The following is a 19643-nucleotide window of genomic DNA, read 5'->3' on the forward strand; positions in this document are numbered from 1 at the left end:
GAGGCTGAGTGAAAAACCCAGGAACAACATACTATAGAAACTGTGCAGGAAGAACTGTAGGAAAGCACTTTCTTTCCACTCTCGCTGCTGAGGCTCCGTCCAGGTTTCAGCGTGACGACTATCAGGCTTTTTGAGGCGCGAATCAGACAGATGTGGAGAAGAAGAAATGTGGATCATATTTCAGGTTCAGAGGAACAACAGCAATGACAGTAGCACAGCGCTCTCAGATAACAGAAGTGTTCTCAGGGTTTCAACCAAAAACCAATCTGCAGCAGGCAGCAAAGCGTTTGGGAGAACCGACCAGAAAGCCATTTTTCTATGAATGAGCGAAGGATAAGAGCTGCTTCGAAGGAACCAGGTGCTTGTGTTCTTTGTCTACCTCTCCACAAACACCTGCCTCCTTACCTGAATTACATGTTGTGGTGTGTAATACTGTCCCTCCACCAGAAATGAGATGTCTTCCACACCCCTTCCTCCACTGTATGCACACTCATTGTTTCTGTACTCGGTCACTCACCGTCACATTTCACCGTGCATTCCTTGACTTTTTTATTTGGTAGGGCTGTACTGTCTATATATAGCTTTCCTGACACGTGATGCAACATTAGGAACCATTTTTGAAGAGTATGCAATTCTATAAGGCACATTTGTATGATGCTTTCACACCTTGTCATTCTTTTCTTAAAACACATTTCAAAGTGCATTTTGTTCCGTCCATTAGGTGTATTTTATTCTAATGCAAAGGACCAGGATTGAAGGAGGCACATTATAAAACCCACAGGCCTGAATCGGATGCATATCGAGGCTTGGGTGGTGTTTTGGGTCCTATTTCTTAACCAAGTGGCTACTTAACAAAGGGATTCACTGTATCTGACAGAGTCTGGGTGACTATAGATATTGTGTGTGTTTGGGATATACATGGAGTGGTGTTTTTTAAAACATGAATTTTGATTTTAGCATCACTTGAAATAAATTGAAACTAAAACCAGTGTTGTTTGTCTTTTTATTTTAAAAAGTAAATAAACAAAAGCCACTGAAACACCTATACTATTGAATGGTTAGGACAAGCTCACCTACATTGAGGAAACAAAAGGAAACACCTGTGGCCTTTTGAGCCAGGTCGCAACAGTGTAACAGATCGATGCATCTCCAAAGATCACCTTAAAGGCTTCTGAAACTGGGGACAGAACGGAGAGGGTACCAGGAAGGCACTTTTTAAGTATTTGAGTGAAACAGGTTGATTACAAGAATTTAAAATAACGTAGACACAGTGGCATACTTCCACAGGTGGTGATAGGATGACATGGTGATACACACTCTTGCACAGTAGGTGGCAGTATGCACCTTCAAGTTAATAAGTTGATGAACGTGTGTGTTTGTGTGTGTGTGTGTGTGTGTGTGTGTGTGTGTGTGTGTGTGTGTGTGTGTGTGTGTGTGTGTGTGTGTGTGTGTGTGTGTGTGTGTGTGTGTGTGTGTGTGTGTGTGTGTGTGTGTGTGTGTGTGTGTGTTTAATGGGGGTTAAGCATTGAAGTCTTCAATGTTTTTGTTATTATGTTGGAACTTGAGCATGATTCCTATCAGAGGGAGGAGCTGCAAACGGGGAGGGAAGTTGAAAGTGAAAGTATGAAGTCATACTTGTCAGACTGCCAGACTCCATTTTACAGCTTGACGGAGCAGGAGGACAACAGGGTGAGTGTTAACACCAGGATCTGCTTTCTAACACATTCATCATGTACTCTGTTATACTGGATGTCAGCAAATAACTTATTGGTTAAAAATCTGCATCCTAGAGTCCAATGAGACTTCTGCAAGTGTTGTAAACTTTTATTATTTCCTGTTTCCTGATTCATCAGAGTTACATAACATGTGACGCAGTCAAAATGGAGAGCGGCTTGAAGTCTGACTGATTTCATGTTTTAACCAAGTTTATTATTAAGATGGTTTAGATTGAAACAAGTGTTTGTGTGTGTGTGTGTGTGTGTGTGTGTGTGTGTGTGTGTGTGTGTGTGTGTGTGTGTGTGTGTGTGTGTGTGTGTGTGTGTGTGTGTGTGTGTGTGTGTGTGTGTGTGTGTGTGTGTGTGTGTGTGTGTGTGTGTGTGTGTGTGTGTGTGTGTGTGTGTGTGTGTGTGTGTGTGTGTATGCGTGTCTCCAGTGTTACTGGTTTCTCCCAGACTGGAGAAAATGAGTGATTTAAAAGATGACGAAGAGGAAAGATCTTCAGTCTCCAGCTGTCTGTCTCTGAAGAGTGACCGGTCTATGGGTCATCCTATATCCTTCAGTGATGAACCTGGACCCTCAGACACAAAGTAAGAGTCTGTTTCTACTGTAACCTGACCTGAAGAGGATTCTGTTTTTATGTCATCTGATAATCTAAACTGTTTCATGAAACCCAGTAGTACATTAACAAAGTTGAACTCTTGCTTCTTGTCATCATCAGCAATAGTAAATGATCTCCCAGTGAAATCATCCTCACACCCTACGTGTTGGACTTTGTGTTAACTTAAGCTAATAAAATACAAATATGTAAAACGTCTCACTCTCAAATGAATTTTAACAACAGAAACCCACAATCAAGACTCAAAAACTAAATAAGATGAACATTCATCAAAATCTGTTCTTTAAATAAACTAGTGATGTTTAAAAAATGTGTTGTTTCCACAGACAGAGAGCAGAGTCTCCAGTCCCCAGCTGTCTGTCTCTGAAGAGTGACCGGTCTATGGGGGACCCTCTAAACTTCAGTGATGAACCTGGATCCTCAGACACAAAGTAAGAGTCTGTTTCTACTGTAACCTGACCTGAAGAGGATTCAGTTTTTAGTACATTAAAGTTGAACTCTTGCTCCTTGTCATCATCAGCAATAGTCAAGTCTCCTCTGATTTTGGTGCAGTTTCCCCACTTGAAAGGGACTTGAGGCATCTACTGACTTTGAACAGGGTTCCACTCCAATGACACAGCTTTACTTTTCAGTCTTTTATTTCAGCAGTTTACTTAAAACAGAAGTCCATTTACTTGCTGAATGGGTCATTTAGTGCAGGGGGAAAACCTTTGAAACAAGAAAGATGTATTTAGACAACTAGCAAGTTATTAAAATAAACAAAGCATGCAAACAATACACTGAGACTGCTGCCTTAAAGGTGAATATTTTACAAATGAACTGGGAAGACTAAGCACAGAAATATTCATTTTAACCTGTTAAGCCCCAAGGTCCCCGCCGGCGGGGACCCTGGGTTTTTCTTTCAGGACACTGTCTCAGGGGATGTTAATATTTAAGAACCTATTAATGTGTTATACCAGATTAACGGAAATAATCTCAGCTAGTTGACGATATAAACAATTTTTACCAAAACAAAACACAAGTCTCATAAGAAGCATCTAAATGACCCCTTAGGGAAAAATGCTAACGGACATTGGCACAGAACTCAAGATAAAAGTACCCTTATTACTTATTGTAGCTGCACATACAAGATATCCGATTAAAGCTGAGGTTCCACAGATTATTTAGGTATATGGTATCATCACTGAGTGATCCGAACTTGCGACAGGGGAAGCAAAGACAGACATCACAACACGTACCTTTACGTAGCTTCTAGGGAGATCGTCTCACCGTAGCTGTCAATCTGATCAAAAGACGTGTTCATTGGCATTAAAACGAGAAATAACGCGGCTGAATCGGTTAATCCATAGGTTGATAAAGTTTCTGGGCAATAATTTGAATTATTTATAATCCATAATTCCATTTTAGAGCAAAAGTTAGCTGCTAATGGTAGCCACCAGAGTGGCTGCTGCTTCCGGTCTTGGCAATGCAGCAGTCTAACATACACACATGACCAAATAAGGACTATGTGGGAATTCCCCTCGATTCCATTGGCTCTGACGGTTAGAAAGAGATGTCACATGTCAAAATGACATGTGACATCAAGCAGGGGGAGCCAGAGATATGAAAAATCCACCCAAATGGCCCCAGAAGAGGTTTTCTTTGCTAAATCTCTCTAAAAAGGTCAAATATCACTTGTTTTGCATCAATCTTGATACAGGGTACTTATTATATGTTGTACTTTGGATTGCTAAAGCTTTTAGTCTACTAACCCATCATCCAAGGTTAATTTTCACTATAAGTACAACATATTTTTTGGACGGACACTATAATTTACAGTTTTTTACCATGTTCAATCTGAATTTTCTTTAAAATAAAAAACATCTATTTTGAATCTGACTTTTCTACATCCAACTGACAGGTTTCTCATTACTTTGAAAAGATTATTAATTTAACCCTTTTAGAAGGGAAGATATGGTCATTTGTTCTGGGAATGTCATTTTCGACATAAATTCTCTAAACCCAAGCTCTTTTAAAATATCCACAGATTTAATTGACTGGATTTTATTAGCAAGGTTTTTAATAAATCAAATGAATTCTTTATAACAAGAAAGATTGTTTCCTCTATTTTAGAAGGAATATTCAGTGAACTAAATTAGCAGGATTTTATTAGAAAGGCTTTTAGTAAATTGAAATGAATACTTTTTAACAATAAATATTGTATTGTATTTATTTATTGTTCTTCTTAAATTGAATGTATTTAACCTCCTAAAATCGTATATCCTTTTAACACCTATCAGAGTAGGCTAATTGCAGGATGTTAAATTAAATACAATTAAGGTCCTTCTTTTACCTATCCTTTTAACAATAACTAACAGAGAGTCTAAGCTCAGAATGTTCTGCAAAATTAGCACACCGAATTGATGCTTAATATACAAACAATGACGCGCAGAGTTATAAAAGGACACGTGGCACACACGCAAACAATTTACCAGAACATAAAACATCTTAGCGCACCGTGGCTCTGCGGACCTCTCACACAACACTAAGGATCTGAGTGTCTGACCGGCTGCCTGTCCTGACTTGGTAGAATGCCTCCCGTCTGTACCAAGCCCCCAGGAAGTGCGCCGGACTCAGATGAAAATATTCTTGGTGGCCAAACGGCGGTACTACACTTCCGTTTGGTTGCCAGCCCCGGAAACACTTTTTCCCATTGACTTACATGGGGAAAGAGTGGTCTGTAAATCGTTGGATAATTTTTTTTAAACTAAATAAACTACCCAGTGTGAACACTTGTATAGCCCTTATTAAAAACATTCGTTCCTCAAGTTGTAAAATGTGCTAATAACGTTATTCTGAGAGTTATTTCCCTCTGCATTATGAACGCGCATCTAACCCACGGGACCGCGCCGCCCGGCACGTTCATGTTACGTGTTCAGTACTACTATGGTTTTACCTTTACCCATGGATGCACAATAACAACGGACCCATATCGCCTTACTGCCAGCCCACGGAGCTGTAATAATGGAGATATTGCACATGTTTGCTGTAATTCATCATTTGTAAAATATTATACTACATGGGCTGTATGATGTAAATCTTTTATTCATTAAAGTTAATATTACCGACGTAGATTAACGTCCCATAGCTTCTTACTGCACTTGCAATATACCATTAAAGGAGTTGAACGTTGCTGTTTGCTATTACTATAATACCACGCAGGGATAAGCCAGAGTTTACAAACTTTGCATGTGGGCACAACACGTTTTGACCGATGAATTAGCTATACCATATGACAGGGGTCGGCAACGTTTTTGATATGAAGTGCCATTTAAAAAAAAAGTTGTTATCAGCGTGCCAACGATCGAGAATTATCAACGGGGGGGGGGGGGGGGGGGTTTAGGAGCTTGACGCTCGTCAACTATCAGCAGGAGGGCGCAGGAGGGCGCGGGAGCCTCGCTGCGGGGAAAAGTGTGTGGACCTGTCAGCGCAATTTACATGATGCCGAATTTAACAAACACATTTAAATAATTGGTTTGAACGGCATAATAATAAGGACGATCGTCCGTTCTGTGATTCTCCAGAACACACATGCTATGATATTAGGGTCATGCAGAGTGAGATGAGGTCGCTGTCCCTTTAAGAGAGAGAGAGAGAGAGAGAGAGGGGTGTGGCTTGTGCATGTGTGTGTGTGGATGGTAGAGCGACAGTGAGGGAACGTGTGTATGTTTCTGGAAGTGAAACGGGAAAGCAGAAAAACAGAGGTCTGTGATGTATTTTGTGAAACAGAAGAACAGCTAAATAAATGCAACGGCCTCCCAAGAAGAGCTCGCCTCTCTCCAGTCATTTAAGCTAAAGTGGGTTATTGAACCTGAAGCTTGTTGCTTCTGCCCTCCTCGACTACGGTCTGGGAGCCGAAAGGAAAGTTCAACACACAGATGGCCAGTCCGCCCCTTTTGTAGCATATTATTTCGATGAGAGATGAGCAGATCGCCACTGGGCTTTCAACTAAATACACAGCCACGCAAAAACTGCAGCATGTGTACAGCTCCTTATGGTTACTGCAATTAGTGAAGTGCTTTCCTCGGTGATGAAACGATCAGCACTGCACCACAGAGGAAAGCGGCAGAAAGTCACCTGGAGTTAAAGAGAGCGGGCTGCGTTGCGTGCATGGCTTCCTTCTGCAGGTAACGAGGAGACGCTCTGGCGGCGGTCTCGGTCAGGATCGAAAAATACAATTTAAATATTTTGCACACTTATTCCACTTATTCCTAGTGTGCCACTGGTTACGGTGCCGCGTGCCAGGGGTTGCCGACCCCTGCCATATGATATCGCCCGAGGAAGTCGTCATACGTATACATATATAAATAAAGATATATGTGTCAAAGCTCAAATCAAATTAACAGTTGTATTATTTATACTTGTATATGTATATATATGTATATAGCCTGTGTTGTATATTTATACACACAAATGAACATGCTTGTATGTGTCAAATAACAAGTTGTATTGTAGTGTTTATTTTAGTGTTGTTTTATGCTTATCCACATTTTTATTTCAGAGCACAGGAGAATGCTGAACAAAACCATCACTAGATCGTGTTACTTCAGCGTAACAGGGCTCTCAAGTTTTGAACAGAGTTCAGCGTGAGATTTTGGCAGCGGTGTTTGGTACTCCAACTTCTGGCTCCCCTCAAAGTTCCCATGAAGCCCTCTGTATCGCGAATGTCAACGGGGGGGGGGGGTGCTAGTGGAGTGCACGCGTCCCAAACAAGCCTAGTTTGTTTACAACATTGCGGCGCAACTTGGTGGGCGGTACCCTGGAAAGAAATCTCTGGGTGAGAAAATCTATGCGTGAGAAATACAAGGTGTGGCGTGTGAATGGAGTGAAATGCGTGTGTCTCACGCCAATTGCGTGAGACTTGAGAGCTCTGGCGTAATATAAAAGTACATAACGATTGATGTTTACATTAGCATAATTAGTAATGGCTCGGACGTTGTCGACGCGTCGACTTCAAAGTATCGTCGACGACATATTTACTAGTGGACGCATCGCCACGATCGCTACACACACGTGGGTCACCCAAAACAACAAGCAGTTCGCAATCGCACTTTAAACACTATGGAGACTGAAACGGCTACAACCTCCTCCTCACAGGATTGCGCACGAAGCCCTGCAAAAAGCCCCCAAACAAAAACATCTCGCCCTAGGTCTTCAAAAGCATGGAATACTTTAAATGTAATCCAAAACGCAAAGGCATTGTTATTTGCAGTCTTTGACAAATGGAGTTGTCATTCCACACTAGCACAACAGCGATGATGGAGCATTTAAAGCAGAGGCACCCCCTTGTCTCTCGTGGAGGGAACAATGATAAGTAAGTCCTAACTTTGGCTAAATTAATTCCACGTTTGTGTAGTGTGTTGTGCAGCTTGAGTTCTGTGCACTTCGGCAGTGCTAACTATCTTATAGCTCTCCGTGCGGTTTGTTCGTGCTTGGTTGGTTAGTAGTTAATGTTAGCTACCTAGCTAGCGGCGCCAGCTGTGCGTTAGTTAACGTTTGTCCCCAGACCCAGAAATCAGCGCAGGTTCTGGTCCAGGCTCTCGTCATCTCACGCCTAGACTACCGTAACTCCCTCCTGGCTGGTCTACCTGCATGTGCCATCCGACCTCTGCAGCTCCTCCAGAATGCAGCGGCTCGTCTGGTCTTCAACCTTCCTAAATTCTCCCACACCACGCCGCTCCTCCGCTCCCTTCACTGGCTTCCGGTAACTGCTAGAATCCACTTCAAGACACTGGTACTTGCGTACCATGCTGTGAATGGATCTGGCCCTTCCTACATCCAGGACATGGTTAAACCGTACACCCCAGCACGTGCACTCCGCTCTGCATCAGCCAAACAACTCGCTGCACCCGCACTGCGAGGGGGACCCAAGTTCCCGTCAGCAAAAACACGTGGGTTTGCTATCCTGGCTCCAAAATGGTGGAACGAGCTCCCCATTGAAATCAGGACAGCAGAAAGCTTACACATCTTCTTCAGACTGAAAACTCATCTCTTTCGACTCCACTTCGAGAGATAGAACTACTAACAAAGCACTTATATACTAATAAAGGACTGGCTGCCCGTTGAGTAGCACTTGAAATGTTTGGCTCTATGAAACCTGATGTACTTATATGATTCTGTTTTCTTCAAGTTTGAATCTTCCTGGTCGAATGCACTTATTGTAAGTTGCTTTGGATAGAAGCATCAGCTAAATGTAATGTAATGTAATGTAACGTTTGTCAGCATTTAATGTTGGATGGAATGGTAGCTAGTTTACGTCTGCAGAACACCGCTATCTAGCCGCTACTAACCCGGAACGAACAAACTGCACAGAGAGCTAACTCATGTTGTGGTCGTTTACGAGTCAAACATAACATTAGACTAACGTTAGTCAGCTTATAGTATCAATGTATGTCAACTAACGGAGCCAAGCAATGTCCAGGCTAAGGCTGCACGTCAGCTGGTGCGCAGTTGTCATGAATTTCTGTACTGTGCACGGCACAGTATTTGTTTTTTTGCCCTACATTTGTTATCTTTTGTAATTTTGTACAGAAGACATTTTTTGTTAGACTGTAAGAGTAAAGAGGCTGGCCTTTTTATTTTGTATAATTTTATTCTATATTTCTTATTTTGCTGTGCAATAAAAAAAATATATTATTAAGAATTTTTTGGTATTTATTTGAGATACATTATGTTTTTTATTAATCGAACGACAGAAAAATAATCGCTAGAGTAGCCTACTAATCAATAAAATAATCGCCCGATTAATCGTTTTCAAAATAATCGTTTCCCCCCAGCACTAGTGAACGAGCCTTTTGGGGGGTGTGGTTAAAGTTGTGCATGCTCTATGAGCGCACATACGGGTACTTCTCAGACCTGCTGGGTAATCTGTGATGTTTCACTCTCTCAAAAGTTGGGCCATTTTGTCATCCATGCGCCATTGAGCAACTCTCATAGGAATGAATGAGGCCCCGCCTCCCACGCTGTATCCAGTTCTTATTATACATCCATGGTCTGTCAGGATTGGTGTAATGAGATTGATGCTTCTGTTTGCTCCGCGATGTGGCGCATCCCATAGTGAGACATCTCACTTTATGTTACTCTGAGAACTGGGGTTACGTAAGTAACCTATAGTTCTTGTTATACATCCGTGGTCTGCACTCTTCAGTGTGTTACCGGCTGCCCGTCCTGACTTGGTAGAATCTTGGCTACTCTATTTCTATCCCTATTAATGGTTCATTTGTATTTAAATGTCATATTTGTAACGCTAATGATTTAATTTATCTTTAAAATTAAGCTATTTTGTTATTGATATGTATTTATATATATTATTTTTTGACTAATTGTAATCTGTATTTATTTTATCATTATTATAGCCTCAGGCTCTGTTTGACTTTACAACAATAGTAAATGATCTACCAGTGAAATCATCCTCACACTCTACATCAGGGGTACTCAAATACAAATCTTAAAGGTCCAAAAAAAAAAATTCAATAACACAAAGGTCCGTTTATTGCAGTCATTCAGAACAGAAACCCAGAATCAAGACTCAAAAACTAAATAAGGTGAATATTCATCAAAATCTGTTCTTTAAATAAACTAATGATGTTTAAAATATGTGTTGTTTCCACAGACAGAGAGCAGAGTCTCCAGTCCCCAGCTGTCTGTCTCTGAAGAGTGACTGGTCTATGTGGAACCCTCTAAACTTCAGTGATGAACCTGGACCCTCAAACACAAAGTAAGAGTCTGTTTCTACTGTAACCTGACCTGAAGAGGATTCTGATTTAATCTAATATATTAAACTGTTCTTTAATGATATCATGTGAGCAGTTTGTAAAGGAAACACGCAGCAGAGTACAGCAAGCTAACATTATTTGATGATAACTAAATATGCAATTATATTATCATTGTATCTGTGGTATAAAATGGTTTTAGAGCAAACATGTTGATAAATACTGATTTAAAAACTAAATATATATCATCCAAAACATTATTTAACTACTTGGGCATGTTTATGATATGTCTTTTTAAGATGCTTATTAATAATAGTAATCACCTGGTGAGCTGGTTGAGTTTAGCATTAGCAGATATAACAGAGTTTAAGAGATTACATGTAGAGTCAATGCAAAGACCCAGATCCATGCCTGGAAACACGAAGGAAGTGAAGATGGGAAATTCATATCACCTGCGTATTCGTGCAGCGTGACACATTTCAACTTGAGTGTAAAGTCTGTGACGCTCTGTTACAAAAAGCTGTCAGTGTTGAGATTGTGCTCCTGTGGTCTCTGACGGTCTGAGGGGAATCAGAGAGGAGAACAGAGCTCTCCAGCAGCTCATATTCAATCAGGGTTATTCATGTTCCTGTTTAAACCAGAGACTGTCTGTGGTGCTAACTATATAGTCACTGCTGTACGTATGACTACATGAAGTTCATCTGAGGGCTGATGGAGCAGCTACAATGTTAGCCTAGCTTTAATCAAACCCATCTCATTCAGAAAACAAACATTTGTAAATGTGTATGCTCGTTGTGTTGGAGACAGACCTGACAAAGCTTTAACTCAGTATCAAATCAGTATCATTCTGTTGTTATTTAGGCATCCTTTCCAGATGTTTATTGCTCTGAATTCACAGCAGATTCTCTGTAAGTTGGGTTTATAAAGCACCAGGTTAATACAGCTGTGTGTCTTAGTAGATGCAGTGAACTTGTGCTCCTCTGGGGGATGTCATGAATCCAGACAGGATGCTCTTTGGTTTCATGATCATGTGAATTGTAAGCTATCTACCTGATCACAAAGGTATATTGTTTAGACCTTTTTTTAAATATCAAACTAGAATGTTCCCCCTTGTTGTACCTTTGGTGATAATCAGCTCCCCTAAAGTGCTATAAAGGATGTGCTCATCTCCACAGAGGGAAGAGGAAGAGTGGTGTTCCTGTGGAGGAGCAGCTGTCCAGCTGTGCTCTGTGTCAGGACGTCCTGAAGGATCCAGTCTCTACCAGCTGTGGACACTGGTTCTGCAGACAGTGCATCACCTCATACTGGGAGCAGAGACCTCCATCAGGAGACCCCTCCTGTCCCCAGTGTGGAGAAAGATCCAGAACCAGAGCTGGCCTGCAGACAGCCAGTCAGAGCAGCTCTGTACGAGGTAAGAGGCCGAACTCATGCAGCGTCTTATTCCTCTTCCTGGTTCCTTTGGTCTGGATGAGGTATTCTGTTGTAGAGCAGAGACATTAAGCTGTTTGCAAAACATTTCAACTCTGTCTGTTTTTATTAGTTTGATTGTTAGATTCTCAAAAGCATTTCCTGATTCTCTCCTGTTTCCTTCTCTTCCAGCAGATAGTGGTCTGCAGGAGGTTCTAGATGAACATAGGCTCAGTCTGAGGAGGAGATGTGAACGTGTGACTGAAGGAACTGATCAAAGTGAAACCCTCCTCAACAGCATCTTCACTGAGCTCTACATCACACAAGGCCAGAGTGAAGAGGTGAATACCCAACATGAGGTGAGGCAGCTGGAGACAGCTTCCAAGAAGGAGACCCTCCATGACACTCCAATCAAGTGCCAGGACATCTTTAAAGCCTCACCTGACCAACAGACTCTCATCAGAGCGGTCCTGACCAACGGAGTCGCTGGAGTTGGAAAAAGCTTCTCAGTGCAGAAGTTCACTCTGGACTGGGCCGAGGGTTTGGGAAACCAAGATGTCAGTCTGGTGATCCCGCTCTCCTTCAGGGAGCTGAACCTGATCAAAGGTGAGCAGTACAGTCTTCTCAGGCTGCTCCATGTTTTCCATCCAACCTTACAGAAGCTCACAGCAGAGCAGCTGGCTGTCTGCAAAGTGCTGCTCATCTTTGACGGCCTGGATGAAAGCAGACTTTCTCTGGACTTCAGAAACAATGAGGTTGTGTCTGATGTCTCTCAGCAGTCCTCAGTCAACGTGCTGCTGACAAACCTCATCAGGGGGAAGCTGCTTCCCTTGGCTCTCGTCTGGATAACTTCCAGACCTGCAGCGGCCAATCAGATCCCTCCTGAGTGTGTGGACAGGGTGACAGAAGTACGAGGCTTCACTGACGCCCAGAAGGAGGAGTACTTCAGGAGGAGATGGAGTGATGAAGACCTGTCCAGCAGAATCATCTCTCACATCAAGAGCTCCAGGAGCCTCCACATCATGTGTCTGATCCCAGTCTTCTGCTGGATCACTGCTGCAGTTCTGGACCACATGTTGACTACAGACCAGAGAGGAGAGCTACCCCAGACCCTCACTGACATGTACTCACACTTCCTGCTGGTCCAGACCAAGAGGAAGAAGCAGAAGTTTGAAGAGGGACATGAGACGAGTCCACAGCAGCTGACGGAGGCTGACAGGGAGGTTCTTCTGAAGCTGGGGAGGCTGGCGTTTGAACATCTGGAGAAAGGAGACATCATGTTCTACAAAGAAGACCTGCAGCGCTGTGGTCTTGGTGTCACCGAGGCCTCGGTGCACTCAGGAGTTTGTACACAGATCTTCAAAAGAGAGAGTGTGATCTTCCAGAAAACAGTCTACTGCTTTGTTCATCTGAGCATTCAGGAGTTCCTGGCTGCAGTCTACATGTTCCACTGTTACACCATCAGAGACACAGAGGTACTGAAGGACTTCCTGCAGGGAGACTGGCCCTATGAGAACAGTGAAAACAGAGATCAGGATTACCCATCCCTGGATGTCTTCCTGAAGGGAGCCATGGAGAAATCCCTCAGAAGTAAAAATGGCCACCTGGACCTGTTTGTCCGCTTTCTCCACGGCCTCTCTCTGAAGTCCAACCAGAGACTGTTAGGAGGCCTGCTGGGTCGCACAGACAAGCGTCCAACAATCATCCAGAGACTCTTCAGAGGCCAGCTGGGTCGCACAGACATCCAGAGAGCCATCAACAACCTGAAGGAGATGAGCAGTGGTGAAATCTCTCCTGAGAGGATGATCAACATCTTCCACTGTCTGACTGAGATGAAGGACCACTCAGTACATCAGAAGATCACAGAGTTCCTGAAGTCAGAGAACAGATCAAAGAAGGAACTCTCTGTGATCCACTGCTCTGCTCTGGCCTACATGCTGCAGATGTCAGAGGAGGTTCTGGATGAGTTGGACCTGAATCAGTACAACACATCACGGGAGGGGAAACTGAGACTGATTCCAGCTGTGAGGAACTGCAGGAAGGCCAAGTGAGTCCAGATGTGATTCACTTTATAAACTAATCAGGAGTTTAATTATTCAAATAAACGCTATAACATTTCTGCTGTTTAAATACTGAGAGCAAAATAAACCAACACTGTTCTTCTATTTATTTATAATAATAGTTAAACTGAAGCGTTCCTCTCTTCGTATTGAGTGATGGAGGCGACATGTCAAACACATGAAGGACTCTAGAGGTTCCTCAGCATGTGATCACACCACACAGCAGGACTTACAGTTATCACAGAAAGATGTTATTATTACTTTCTAGTAGTTTCTTTATCATCAAACAGACACACGTTTTCATCACAATGTGTTGGAGTTTAATTCACATTTAAATACATCTCTAATATTCAAGTGATTTATTTAAAGGTCACCTATTGTGCAAAATCCTCTTCTTCGTGTCTCTCCTACATCAACATGTGTCCCCTCTTCTTCATGTCTCTTTTACATCAACATGTGTCCCCTCTTCTTCATGTCTCTCCTACATCAACATGTGTCCCCTCTTCTTCATGTCTCTTTTACATCAACATGTGTCCCCTCTTCTTCATGTCTCTTTTACATCAACATGTGTCCCCTCTTCTTCATGTCTCTTCTACATCAACATGTGTCCCCTCTTCTTCATGTCTCTCCTACATCAACATGTGTCCCCTCTTCTTCATGTCTCTTTTACATCAACATGTGTCCCCTCTTCATGTCTCTTCTACATCAACACGTGTCCCCTCTTCTCCATGTCTCTTCTACATCAACATGTGTCCCCTCTTCTTCATGTCTCTTCTACATCAACATGTGTCCCCTCTTCTTCATGTCTCTTCTACATCAACATGTGTCCCCTCTTCTCCATCTCTCTTCTACATCAACACGTGTCCCCTCTTCTTCATGTCTCTTCTACATCAACATGTGTCCCCTCTTCTTCATGTCTCTTCTACATCAACATGTGTCCCCTCTTCTTCATGTCTCTTCTACATCAACATGTGTCCCCTCTTCTTCATGTCTCTTCTACATCATCATGTGTCCCCTCTTCTTCATGTCTCTTCTACATCATCATGTGTCCCCTCTTCTCCATGTCTCTTCTACATCAACATGTGTCCCCTCTTCTCCATGTCTCTTCTACATCAACATGTGTCCCCTCTTCATGTCTCTTCTACATCAACATGTGTCCCCTCTTCTTCATGTCTCTTCTACATCAACATGTGTCCCCTCTTCCTCATGTCTCTTCTTCATCAACATGTGTCCCCTCTTCTTCATGTCTCTTCTACATCAACATGTGTCCCCTCTGTGGAAAGAGACTGAAAGTTTCAGGAACAAAGATTCTCTCTCTTTTTGATCCATTTCTATAAAAACCTGTCTGAAAATGAGCTGATCAGATTTTGGCCATTTTGTGATGTCATAACGATGTGTTGGCTTGTGTAACCATTAGCCAATCACCAACCAAGGTAACAACCCCCCCCCCCTTATCACCTGAATCTCCTTCTAGAGCACCATTGAGTTCTTTGTAACCAAATGTCTCTCAGAGGGGTGTGGGGAGGGGCTCCTTTTTTTCATCTAAAGTAACAGACAGAAAATCAGCACTTTGGAAACAGGGCTAAAACAGAGGGGATTATGGGTAATGCTGCAATGATCTGTTTGGTGTTTCAGCCAATCAGAGACAGGTTCTGTATATATCTGAGACCTGTGATGTATTGATGAAAAACAGTTTAATAGGGGACCTTTTAATTTCTGTTTCTTTTGGTAACAGTCAGTGACAGCAGGAGCACAGACATGTGATCAGATCACACTGACAACACATTCAACTCTACTATCATATATTATGATATATTATATAAAATGGACTGACAGCAAATCTCCATCAGAACATGTCAAATATGTTTTCATCAAATGCTTCAAGTTAATATAATGTTTCCTCTTGTTTTAACACATGTTGTAATATATGTGTTATTATAGACTTACTGGCTGTGGACTCTCAGAGACTCTCTGTGAAGTCGTGGACTCAGCTCTGAAGTCGGACCCCTCCCATCTGAGAGATCTGGACCTGAGTCACAACCCTCTGAAGGATTCAGGAGTGGAGCTGCTGAGTTCTGGACTAAAGAGTCCAAACTGCAGACTGGAGGCTCTCAGGTCAGTTCACTGACTGCAGTTCATACAGATCTGTTTGTGTTTATGATTTTCTGAATTTGAACAAATACATTTTAATTGTTATTTCTTCCATGTTTGCTAATGACTGAGTATTGATCAGAGTAACAAAGAGAAGGTGAATGTGTGAGGGAGAGAGTTTGAGCTTCCACAGACTCACCCTGTGCTCCATGAGTCAGTGGAGATGCTGTCAGTACTGATGAGCTGTGAGGGAGATGAAGGAGTTGTGTGTTATGTTCACATTTCGCACCCTTTGGTAATGTTCGGGTCAAATTGACCCGGGACATATTTCAGGGTTTCAAAAAAATACAGAACTAAATTCAACATGCACATTTCCTTATATATATTGTCTTTAACTCATTCCCCAACAATATAAATGAAATATATGATTAGTCTTTGAAGATACTCTTTGCTAGATCAAAGTGTCCATGGTTTTTTGTGTTAAAAATATCATTTATGTTAAAAAGAAATACACTGTAATAAAAACTAGGTTTACATTTTGCTCATGCTTTTCTAGGACAAATGTAAATGAAACATTTTTTCATTAATGTTTGTTATTTTTAACCTGTCATATAATAATCAAAGCCCTGAAGGAAATAAAGCAATTTAGCAGCAATTAAAACACAAGAACCACACATCCAAAAGTGTTTGGCTGTGAAATAGAGAGAGAAGGAAACATCCATATAAATGACATAGAACAGATATAAACACAAAGCAAATCAAAACAATTAACAGTCACTATTCATAAAATACAGTATATCCAAAAAAGATATTGATGAAGTGACGCTGCAGAACATCATGTGAGTCAATGGGCAAGTCTGTTTAGGAAACACATGGTGTAGAACCTCTTCCTGTGTATAGCACAGGTGTACTTGTTGCAGTTGCTGCATGTAGTCTGTGTCTTGGAGTCCTTTGAGGGTCCACAGACCTAACAGCTGGCTGTGGGGTCTTCCAGAAGCTGGCTGTGGGGGTTATCCAGCAGCTGGCTCTGAGTCAAGTTCATCTTCCAATTCGCTGTCAAATTCTGAGTTTACCTCCACATTATCCTCGTCTTCAGAAATGTCTTCCTGTTCCACTTCACCGTGTTCTTCTAATGCATTCCACTCACTCTCCTCCATTATTAGCTCCAAGGCTCTGAGCAGAATATCTTTTGGCCATTTTGTTGGTAGATAATTGAAGTTCTGCACTTCACTGTAACTACACTGATGTCTCTGATTAGTCCCTCCTCCGGCGTGCAGGTGCGAGGGGGACAGTGTGAGAAAATCTAAAATGTTTCTAATGTTCTAGGATAGTTTTGTGTACAAACTACAAAGGGTAGAGATCAAGGGAAACCAGGATCAAACAGCTTGTGTGTGTGTGTGTGTGTGTGTGTGTGTGTGTGTGTGTGTGTGTGTGTGTGTGTGTGTGTGTGTGTGTGTGTGTGTGTGTGTGTGTGTGTGTGTGTGTGTGTGTGTGTGTGTGTGTGTGTGTGTGTGTGTGTGTGTGTGTGTGTGTGTGTGTGTGTGTGTGTGTGTGTGTGTGTTGCATCCGGGTCAGATCCTAACCTCTTATGAAGGACATAAATGCGGGTGGGCATTTTTTTCATAAGTGGAAAAAATTAAAAACAATTCCACATGTCCTTCACAATAAATAAAGCACCGGCCGTTGAGTTTCAGGTTGTACAAAAATATCCTTATATTTTTGAAAATGGAAATCGGGTCAATTTGACCCGAACACACATCTGATCAAAGTTAAAGATCCAGATTATCAGTGGATTGTTTCTAAATCATCTCTGACATTAAAACCCTGTTTAACTCTGAACAGATTATTAAACCTGGAGTTATTTCAAACAGGAACTTTGTTTTCTAAAGTTACATCATGTTTTCTTTATTCAGACTGAGGGGCTGCAGGTTGTCAGAGATCAGCTGTTCTGCTCTGATCTCAGCTCTGAAGTCCAACATCCATCTGAGAGTTCTGAACCTGAGCTGGAACGATCTGCAGGATTCAGGAGTGGAGCTGCTGAGAGATCTTCTGGAGAGTCCAGACTGCAGACTGGAGACTCTCAGGTCAGTTCACTGACTCTCTGTTACTGCTGGAGGTCTCACATGTTTCATTAGTTATTCAACTTATTCTTCTACATATATATAACATCCATACGTTTGTAAATGTTGTTTTGTTCACATTTGTATTTCTCTAGATGTAGTCTGCAGTCATAACAGTTGATTGTTTCCTAAAGAAACTATTATTCTTCCACTGTTAGTTGTTAAAGTAAATGTATGTTTTCTTTAGTAAATGGTCTGAATAAAGAAGGTCCTCTGAACTAATATTAGTTTTACATAAAGTTTACTTTGTGACATAGAAATGTTTATGTTCCCAATAGGGCTTCACGATTTGGTGAAAAAGTCATATTGAGATTATTGTGGACAATATTGTGATTTGTGATTGAATGAACAAAGTGTAATATGTACTTGGTCAGGGAAAGGAAAGAGCACAGACAAATGATCATTTTGAGATCTCTATATCTCAAAGAATCATAAACAAATACAACAGCAATATCTGAGTAGTAGGCTACTGTTTGAAAATAACTTAGAATTTGACAAAATAAAATAAATACGAAAATATATCTTCTTTGAAAAATAAAGGTTTTCTCTGCATACTTTCTGCACTACTATCCAGTAAATATAAGAACACATGCACATGTTCATTAAATAAGACATCTGGATGCCCAAACAAATGAACCTGAAAAGGATATTGCATTGTTTTTGTTACTTTCATTGCTATTGTATACATTTCTTAAGTGTAATTTAACTCAACTTCCTGTTTTATTTAGATATGCTTTTATTTTGAAGGCGACTTTGCCTATTAACAGGAAGCTACTGTTCCCAAAGAAAAACACTTGACGGAGATGAACGGAGATAAAGTACAGACATTAACGGAGATATCTACATTTAAATACGGCGATATCAAAATAAAGAGTTTACATTAAAGTATTAGCAAGAGGCACAAGGTTAGTGTTAACTAATATAAACATGTGTCCTGATTCGTTTATACTGTTTTATAACTTTGCGGTTCACTTGTTTAATGGTATGCTAAAGTGATGCTAATAGTGAAGCTTAACTGTATTTGTTGTTTTGTGTCGTTGTGTAGCTCTTACGTTGATTTTTGGAGTTTTCAATAAATGAGAAATCATCAGTCAAGTGTACGACCATCTTTCGGAGGGATGTGCTACACTTGGTGTTCCGGTTTCCTGTTGTTAGCATTCCAGCTTCACAGTAGCATGCAGCTAGCACGTTCTTGTGTTTGTAGTTAAATGGAAAATAAAGTGTGGAGTTCCATATTAAACACACCGCCTCCGACTCCCATTCATCGGCTCTACACCACGCACATTTCATTATTTAATTAAATCACAGCCTGTTGCGGTTATGTAATCGCACAAGCTGATATCGCGATTTTATTAATCGTGCAGCCCTAGTTCCCAATCATCTAGACGTGTTTTCACAGATAATAAACAGAAGGCTGATATAAAGATGATCCTCAATAACAGAATGACGGTCACTGTTATTCAGGGAAAGATCATTGATTAGGACGCAGTAAAGATGAGCTGCACATTTCAGACCTGAACATCTGACTGGATTATAAACTGATTTTTATCCTCATCATGTTTTCTTTATTCAGTCTGAGGGTCTGCAGTTTGTCAGAGATCAGCTGTTCTGCTCTGGCCTCAGCTCTGAAGTCCAACATCCATCTGAGAGATCTGAACCTGAGTGGGAACGCTCTGCAGGATTCAGGAGTGGAGCTGCTGAGAGATCTTCTGGAGAGTCCAGACTGCAGACTGGAGACTCTCAGGTCAGTTCACTGACTCTCTGTTACTGCTGGAGGTCTCACATGTTTCATTAGTTATTCAACTTATTCTTCTACATATATATAACATCCATACGTTTGTAAATGTTGTTTATTCACATTTGTATTTCTCTAAATGTA

General features: G+C 41.5%; 2 protein-coding genes across 2 annotated transcripts in view; both read left to right on the plus strand.

The window, feature by feature from the left end:
• LOC307030933 (uncharacterized protein) overlaps nucleotides 1-19643 on the plus strand; it is a 354919-nt gene that overhangs the window by 296238 nt on the left and 39038 nt on the right. The gene's annotated exons all lie outside the window — the stretch shown is intronic.
• On the plus strand, nucleotides 1535-17748 carry LOC307030936 (protein NLRC3-like). The gene is made up of 8 exons (XM_079667567.1): nucleotides 1535-1689; nucleotides 2153-2306; nucleotides 2662-2766; nucleotides 9987-10091; nucleotides 11262-11497; nucleotides 11686-13540; nucleotides 15495-15668; nucleotides 17558-17748. Exons 2-8 carry the CDS (start codon nucleotides 2182-2184, stop codon nucleotides 17739-17741), a joined length of 2784 nt encoding a protein of 927 aa, XP_079523693.1. The 5' UTR covers nucleotides 1535-1689; nucleotides 2153-2181; the 3' UTR covers nucleotides 17742-17748.

The sequence above is a fragment of the Notothenia rossii genome (assembly GCF_949606895.1).
Source record: "Notothenia rossii genome assembly, chromosome: 3".
NCBI lineage: Eukaryota > Metazoa > Chordata > Actinopteri > Perciformes > Nototheniidae > Notothenia > Notothenia rossii.

Coding starts and splice junctions, on each gene's coding strand:
- LOC307030936 (XM_079667567.1), top strand. CDS start 2,182: ATGAGTGATTTAAAAGATGACGAAGAGGAAAGATCTTCAGTCTCCAGC. Junction 2,307..2,661: donor CCTGGACCCTCAGACACAAA/GTAAGAGTCTGT, acceptor TTGTTTCCACAG/ACAGAGAGCAGAGTCTCCAG. Junction 13,541..15,494: donor AGGAACTGCAGGAAGGCCAA/GTGAGTCCAGAT, acceptor GTGTTATTATAG/ACTTACTGGCTGTGGACTCT.